The sequence below is a fragment of the Chroicocephalus ridibundus genome, chromosome 6 (genome assembly GCF_963924245.1).
Source record: "Chroicocephalus ridibundus chromosome 6, bChrRid1.1, whole genome shotgun sequence".
Taxonomy (NCBI): domain Eukaryota; kingdom Metazoa; phylum Chordata; class Aves; order Charadriiformes; family Laridae; genus Chroicocephalus; species Chroicocephalus ridibundus.
The window spans coordinates 8089058-8097009 of NC_086289.1; the positions used below are offsets into that span (position 1 = coordinate 8089058).

The 7952-nt window shown below is 54.4% G+C and overlaps 1 protein-coding gene across 1 annotated transcript; it reads left to right on the forward strand.

The window, feature by feature from the left end:
* Window positions 1–2926: 2926 nt before the first annotated feature.
* On the forward strand, window positions 2927–7350 carry VAX1 (ventral anterior homeobox 1). The gene is made up of 3 exons (XM_063339470.1): window positions 2927–3164; window positions 5004–5191; window positions 6829–7350. Exons 1-3 carry the CDS (start codon window positions 2927–2929, stop codon window positions 7348–7350), a joined length of 948 nt encoding a protein of 315 aa, XP_063195540.1.
* The last annotated feature ends 602 nt before the right edge of the window (window positions 7351–7952 follow it).

Sequence of the window (7952 nt, forward strand, 5' to 3'; positions counted from 1 at the left end):
CCCTGAGAGGCATTGGCTGTAGGGAAAAATAAAACTTGGTCCATAACAAGGACATTCTACGTCCGGTTGTATGTACGAGTATAGCTGAAACGATAGGGCTTGATGAAAATCTTAGGGTCACCTCCCCAGTCTCGATCTGACTTTTCAGACAACGGTAATGCAGGTTAATTATTCTGTGATTTGTAGACAAATGACCAAGATTTAAGATTTCCCTGAAAGACAACTCATTTAAATCTATCTGCCAACTTTTCTTTTTCTTTTTTTTTCTTTTTCTTTTTCTTTTTCTTTTTCTTTTTCTTTTTCTTTTTCTTTTTCTTTTTCTTTTTCTTTTTCTTTTTCTTTTTCTTTTTCTTTTTCTTTTTCTTTTTCTTTTTCTTTTTCTTTTTCTTTTTCTTTTTCTTTTTCTTTTTTTTTCTTTTTCTTTTTCTTTTCCTTTTTCTTTTCCTTTTTCTTTTTCTTTTCCTCTTTTTCTTTTCTTTTTTCTTTTCTTTTTCCTTTCCTTTCCTTTTTCCTTCCCTTTCCTTCCCTTTCCTTCCCTTTCCTTCCCTTTCCTTTCCTTTCCTTTCCTTTCCTTTCCTTTCCTTTCCTTTCCTTTCCTTTCCTTTCCTTTCCTTTCCTTTCCTTTCCTTTCCTTTCCTTTCCTTTCCTTTCCTTTCCTTTCCTTTCCTTTCCTTTCCTTTCCTTCCCTTTCCTTCCCTTTCCTTCCCTTTCCTTCCCTTTCCTTTCCTTTCCTTCCTTCCCTTCCCTTCCCTTCCCTTCCTTCCCTTCCTTCCCTTCCCTTCCCTTCCCTTCCCTTCCCTTCCTTCCCTTCCCTTCCCTTCCTTCCCTTCCTTCCCTTCCCTTCCTTTTTCCCTTTTCCTTTTTCCCTTTTCCTTTTTCCTTTTTTTCTTTCTCTTATTTTCCCTTCCTTTTTTTTTTCCTCATCCTTTCCCTTCCTTTCTCTTCCTTTTTTCCCCTTTCTTTTCTTGCCTCCCCTGAATTTCCTGTACACTAAGTTCAGGCCCCAGCACCAGATCCTTCACTCCGTTACACCGCCTTGGACAAAGACTGGGTCCCGTAGGGTGAGGGCTATTTTTCCTCCAGTGGGAGCAGGATGGGATCCGTGGGGCTGAGCAGCCCTGGCGAAGGTGCCGCGTTCTTCTTGGACCTGCCGATATCGTCTGCAGCGAAACGCGGGGCTCCCCCAGCCTGCTTCAGGTGGGTAAAATTCCCAGGCAGGCGGAGGACGAGGCGGAGAGGAGCACGCCTGATGGATACTCTCGCGTTTGTGTGAAAAATTCTCAGGGAAAATTCTTTCTCTCTCTCTCAGGCCCCTAAACTCTTTGTGAATGGGGCCAGTGCAACATGTGGCCTTTCACCTCGCCCAAGAACCACTGCCAGACAGCCACACTCGGAGAATTGTTTGTTAATAGTCCAATTAGATAATTGCCATCTTTCACTCCTTTTGCTCTACATTTCCCATAAAGGAATGAATAAGGAGAGCAGCATGAAGAGGGCTTCTGCCCTGCAAGGTGACAAGAAGGACTGGAGCATGCTCTTTGCACAAGGCCATTTGCTTGAATTGAATCATTGTAGCCTAATCAATGGTCTTATTGGATTACTGGCTGTTGCGGTTCTCAAAGATATTGTAGCAGAGACAATGAAATAGCTAGAGTAAAACTTTTTTCTCCTTTAGTGGATCACGCAGTTGAGATTTTTCACGGGCTATCTCTCTCTCTCTCTCTCTCCCCCTCCCTCCCTCCCTCCCTCCCTCTTTCCCTCTCTCTCCCTTTCTCCCCCCTCCGGGATCCACTGCACACAAAGCTGGCTTTTTTTTTTTTTCCCTTTTTTTTTTTTTTTTTTTTTTCAATGAGCAGCCTCTGCGAATAGGTTCAGTGTTTGTGAAGGTGCAGAATTAGCACACACACATGCACGCACACATACACACACACACAGAGGGAGAAGCACAAAAAGCAAGTATCGGGACTGAAATAAGGAGAGGTAGGAGTTTAAGATGGCTGTCTGTGGGGAGATGTGTTAAGGAGGATTTCTGCTGGCCAAGAGAACCTGCTTCCTCGGAGAGATCTGCTTGAAGGAAGAACTTTTTGTGTATGTGCGTGTTGGGGATCTGTTTGTTTGTTTAGAATCCAGGGGGCTTTTTTTTTTTTTTTTCCACCCCCCTACAACTGCATTTTTCCAGCCCTTCCTAGCAGCTTTATTCTGATTTATTTGGCGTGCTTTGGAGAAAGCCACTATATAATCGGGAGGTCAAAGGCATACTGAAGAAAGTTAATAATGGCTGCTAATGGTGCTAACAATTCAGGGTGAATCTTGTCAAAAGTTTTTTTTTTTTCCCTCTCCCCCCCCTTTTTTTCCTTTTTTTTTTTTTTTTTTTTTTTTTTCTGGAAGTCTCAGTCTTTTGATTGTGTGTTTCCTGAAAGCAAGACCAATCATTTCAGTTTATTCACTGGCTAAACTCTACTTGATTGGGGACAAGCACACAAACCATCCATTACGATCTGATATATTATCCAAACAATTTAGTGTATTCATGAGGTAACCTAAATGTGGAGGCTGCAAAATTACCCGTAATCAATTGAAACAGCGAGTGCGCGTCCCTCTGTGTGTCTAACAACTACATGTCTCTGTAATAAGGCAGACATTAAATCATTTTAGAGTTGTACTGTTGAGTACCTGATCACTGGGCGCTCTGGGAAGCTGGACAGTCACATTAGGACGCTGGGACTGAGGAAGCCGCTGCTTTTCCAGTGGGATAAAACCCGACCTTCCTTACTCAAGGTGCTTTACAGATCCCCATCGATCTGACCCTAAGCCGTGCAATATTCAGCATAGACTTCGTCTTCTTCTTCTTCTACTCTTCTATATTTTTTTTGTTGGCTGGTTTTTTTTTTGTTTTTTTTTTTTCTGTTTGTTTTTATTGCACTACATGTTTGGGAAACAAGACAAAATGGACGTTAGATGCAGTTCAGAGACTGAAGCTAACCGGGTCTCGAAGAACGGACATAAAGAGGGCAAGGAAAGCAAAGGGTCTGAAGGAAATATTTCTACTTCTTTTTTGAAGGATCAGCAAGGGACTTTTTCTGCCTCTGCAGCTACGGAAGATTGTAATAAAAGTAAATCTAGTTCGGCTGATCCGGACTATTGCAGGAGGATCCTAGTTAGAGGTATGAGTTTGAGGTATTTGGCGAGGGTGGGGGAAGGTGAGCGATGTTCACGCCCGGGAAATTTGTTTATTTTGTTTGCTTTGCCTTTGGTCCATCCCTGGATTAAAAAAAAAACCACCTTCCTAGGGCTGCGGGGGAGACATCCCCCATCCCGGCCGGGCTGTGCCCTGCAGCCCCGCTCCAGCCCGGCTTTATTTCGCTGAATTCCCCCCCAGAGGCTCGGGGGAAAGTTAATCCGCGCTGGTTCCTCCCCGCCTTTGCCCCGCATGGCATTTTTCAATTTATTTTTAATTTATTTTTTTTTCCCCTTTGCTTTTCAGCTTTCCCGGGGTGCCCCTGCCCGCGGGGAACCCGCCGGGGCCAGCGCTCCTTCGGCGGGGCCGCGGTTCTGCCCCGCCGGCCGGGCGCGCTCCTTCCGCGGCCGCGCAGCCCGGCCGCGGCCGCGTACAATGGCGCGGGGCCGCGGCTCCCGCCCGGCGACCGGGGCAGGCAGGAGGGTTCTCTCCGGAGGGCAGGGGTTCCCGCTGTCCCCCTTTTCCCCGCGCCCGGCATCCCAGCAGAAAGCGATATTTTTAAATAACCATCAGCCTTAAAATCAACGGAAGAATGACGAAGGTCTTTTTAATTTATTTTTTTTTTTTTAATAGTTATACGCTTTATTTTCCTCAACCTTCGTCTCCTTCCCAGGCTAAACGAATTAAATCATTCTATTGCCACCCCCTCGGGAAAAAAACAAACAAACAAACAACCTGGAGAAATTTCGGTTTTATTAAGGTACGTTTTGGGGGAGGAGGGGGAGAATAGAATCGGAACAAAACTAGTGCGAAGCAGGCCTTGTAAACAATAATTAATCCTTGCGCGACCGACTGACCCAGAGAGGGGTCAGATTAAAAGGATGTGGTTGTCTCCGATTTAAAACGTACCGAGGAGGTAAAATTACGGAAAGCAAAGTTGGGAAGGCTTTAATGTAACATGAATCTGGCTCTAGCTTGACAGTCGTGTTAATAAGATTTGTCCCGCTTTCTTTCGGTCGGGGCTACCAGAAAAGTGAGGTTTCTGCGGGCTGTTTGGTGCCTTGGTTTGGTGGTGGAGGGGTTTTTTTTTCCACCTCCTCCTTCTTCTCCTCTTGGCCAAAACCCCAAAGCAGCGGCGGCGGTGATGCTTTCCCCGGGATGCTGGGTGGGCTGGAGGTGTCCCCGGGTTCACGGTGGGCAGCCAGCCAGCTAAGGGCAGCGCTGCCTGTGCCATGAAAGATCCTGCCTGCTTTTTATTTTTTTTATATATTTTTTTTTTTCGCATGGGAAACTTGTTCTAAAGAATATCATAAGGAGGTTTTATATTTTGGGGGTGGGGTGGGGGCGGCTGGGTGTGTGTGGCGGCTTCCAGCAAGCCCTAATCCGGAGCCCAGAGGGAACAAAGAGTAGCCCTGCATCCCAGGCACAAAGCCCGGCCTGGAGGATCTCTCCCCAGCCTGCCAGAGGGGCCTTGGGTGATGCCGCAGTGTCGTAATGTCAGTGCAATATATTCAAACCCAATTTTTAAATGGGCTCAGGGGATTATTTACAGGGCCCTGGGCCCCCATCGCCCCTTCCTTCCTTTTCTGCTGGGTTGGTTTGTTTGGGCTTCTTTTTTCTCCTTCCCTGGGTGTAGTGGCCAGGTGCAGTGCCGCAGTCTCAGGGACCCTGCTCCATCCCGACTCGGGTCTCGGTCTTAAAGGCGCTGGCGGAAAAAATTTAAAAAAAAAAAAAGAAAACAAAAAGAAAACAAAAAGAAAGGCGTTGGGGGGGAGGAAGAGGAGGGTTTCCTGGGTGTAAAGCTGACTGCGCCTTTCTTTGCCAGATGCCAAAGGTTCAATCAGAGAGATTATTCTGCCTAAGGGGCTTGATCTGGACCGTCCCAAGCGGACCCGCACCTCCTTCACGGCCGAGCAGCTCTACCGCCTGGAGATGGAGTTCCAGCGCTGCCAGTACGTCGTGGGGCGGGAGCGCACCGAGCTCGCCCGCCAGCTCAATCTCTCCGAGACTCAGGTAGCCCCAGCGGGACGCGGAGTCCCGGCTTCCCTGCCCTGCCCTGCCCCTCCGTGGGAGACCCCCCCTCCCCGCCCCGGGGATCCCCCCTGCGCGCCGGGCCCCGCAGGTGGGCCGGTCCTGCGCGCCTTTTGCGCGCCAGCGCGCAGGGCCCGGGAGATGTCGGGCAGGGGCGCGGGGCCGCTGGAGAGGCTGAGGCCGCCCCCGAGGGTGCCCACGCGTGTTCTGTCGGAGGGTGTGGGGGGCGCTGCCCGGCGAAGGACCTAAAACTGTGTGCGCCCAGGGAAGCGGGACGCACGGAGGGGGGTTGGTGGGGCTGCTGGCGAAGGGGGGTCCCACGGACACGGCCCCCACGGGCTTTCCCGCGGCCGCGTGGGTTTGCGCACGGCGAGGCGGACCGGCCCCAGGGCTCCGCGGGAGCTTGGCCACGAAGCCAAAGCCCTCCCCGGGCCCGTGGGTCTGTGTCCCCGGGGCTCGGTGTCCGTCGGTGCGGAGATGCGCTGCTGCGGCCGGGGAGACGCGAGGGGAGGCCGAGCCGCCCCCAGCCCGCAGCAAGGAGAAAATAGCGGCAAACCCGCCCGGAGAGGATGGGGAGGTTGGCACCTTCCCCTGAGGGCTGCTGGGTTAGAGACGTTTGGTCTGAGCGCTCTGGATACAAGAGATCCGGGGACGGGACTGAAGTTTGGGGCCGTATTTTGAGCCCCGGTATTTTCGGAGGGGAGCATCGCCCCTCCGTCCTGCAGCGCAGAGCGGGCGGGGGCCGTCAGGGGGGTGAAAACTACGCGAGAGTGCGGGGAAGCGTCTAAAAAAGACCAAACTTCTGAAAGCCGGTTTCATATTTCTGCAAAATATCATACAACAATAAATTCCCCTGACAAGCTAATTAGCTTTTTTTTCTTTCCCCTGCCGGATAGGAATGACAAGTTCAATAGCTCGTAGGTTACAGAAACCGCCATGGGTGCTTTCTGGTTTGTTTTGGGGTTTGTTTTTGGAGGGGCTTCCAGGATTCCTTTTTAAAGTTAAATATTGCTTCAAATGGCTGGGGAAGGGAGAGAGACCCTCCGGGCCGGGAGATTGGGAAAGAAGCTGTTCTTCCACCCAGGACAGGCGGCTGGACCCGAGCGGGAGCAGCGGCGGTGGCGGGGTGCGGGGTCCCCGCGGGCGGGGCGGGGGGTCGCGGCGGGGGGCGCTGCTGCCGTGCGCGGTGCTGGGGGCCGGGGTCCGGCCCGCCGGGGCTCCGGCTGAGCGGGCTTAGAATAAAACGGTGTTGGAAAGGGCTGGAGCCGGCTCCCAGGGAACTACCGGCGTGCAGGGAAATAAAGTGAGAGGGAGCAGGTTGAAGATAACAGTGCGATAAATAGAGGAAAGGGCCCCCGCATTCCTCTCTGCCCCCCCACATCGGGCGCACGCCGAAGCGGGAAGCAGCCAGGTCGGGCGGGGGGGGTGTCGCTTTGTGCGCCGGTAAAACGTTCCCCGTTGACAAGTGCCTGGCTGGAGCCCACCCCCACCGCCGTCCCCCCTCTGTCCCGCGGGGCCGTGCCGGGGTCCCGGTGCACCGGCGGAGGACTGGGGGGGGGTGGAAGGGGTGTCCCGTCCCTCCCCGCCCCGCTGACCCTGCCTCTCTCCCCGGCCTGCAGGTCAAGGTCTGGTTCCAGAACCGTCGCACCAAGCAGAAAAAGGACCAGGGCAAGGACTCGGAGCTGCGGTCGGTGGTGTCGGAGACCGCCGCCACCTGCAGCGTCCTGCGGCTGCTGGAGCAAGGCCGGCTGCTCTCCCCGCCGGGGCTGCCCGCCCTCCTGCCGCCCTGCGCCACCGGAGCCCTGGGCTCGGCCCTGCGGGGACCCGGCAGCTCGGCGGCGGCGGCGGCGGGTCCCACCGGCGGGTCCCCGCACCCTCCGGCCGCCAGCAGCGCGGCGGGACCCCCCCCGCCGGCCGCGCTGCACGGAGCGGCCGCCGCCGGGCACGGGCTGTTCGGGCTGCCGGTGCCCGCCCTGCTGGGCTCGGTGGCCGGGCGACTGTCCTCCGCGCCCTTGGCGGTGGCCGGCTCGCTGGCGGGCAACTTGCAGGAACTGTCGGCCCGCTACCTGAGCTCGTCCGCCTTCGAGCCCTACTCCCGGACCAACAATAAAGAAAGCGCTGAGAAAAAAGCACTGGACTGACTCTAAGTAACTTCCCCGTATTTATATTTATAGTCTCTATTTGTGGCGGTATTTATGGGACGGGCGGCGCGGCGGCGGCCCGCCGGCAGCCCCCTCCCTCCCCTCCCTCGCCGCCGCCTCCTCCTCCTCCCAGCCCCGCGGGCGCGGTTCCCTCCGCGGGCCGGGGCGGAGCGGAGCGGAGCGGAGCGGGGGCCGGGGCGGAGCGGGGGCCCGGCGCGGCCGGGGGGCTTGCGGGCACCTCCCCGGAGCCCGGTTCTCCCTGCCCCGCCGGCCCGGGGGTCCGTCTGTCCGTGCCGGGGGGAGGGAGGGGGTGTTTGTCTGTCTGTTCGTTTGCTTTGACACCGTTAGGACAGGGAGAGCGGCCGGGGCGCGGTTTGGCTCGGATGGGCTGCAGCCAATGCCAAGCGAGGGAGAAGGATTTCGGAGAGAGGAGGATGGAGCTGCCAGGTGATGCCCGCGTTTGGGTTATTTTTATTTTTTTTTTAACACCACCACCCCCCTCCCCCCTTCAGACTTCAGTGACTCCAAAGCACACAGGTTTTGGGGGCTCCACCTGCGGCCCCCCTTTCATCCACACGCACTGCACTACAGCCCCCGGGTAC

What these genes read in the sequence shown, in the direction of transcription:
- VAX1 (XM_063339470.1), top strand. Translation starts at nt 2,927, where the DNA reads ATGTTTGGGAAACAAGACAAAATGGACGTTAGATGCAGTTCAGAGACT. An exon ending in CAGGAGGATCCTAGTTAGAG is followed by an intron (nt 3,165 to 5,003) that starts GTATGAGTTTGA and finishes TTTCTTTGCCAG; the next exon opens with ATGCCAAAGGTTCAATCAGA. An exon ending in TCAATCTCTCCGAGACTCAG is followed by an intron (nt 5,192 to 6,828) that starts GTAGCCCCAGCG and finishes CCCGGCCTGCAG; the next exon opens with GTCAAGGTCTGGTTCCAGAA.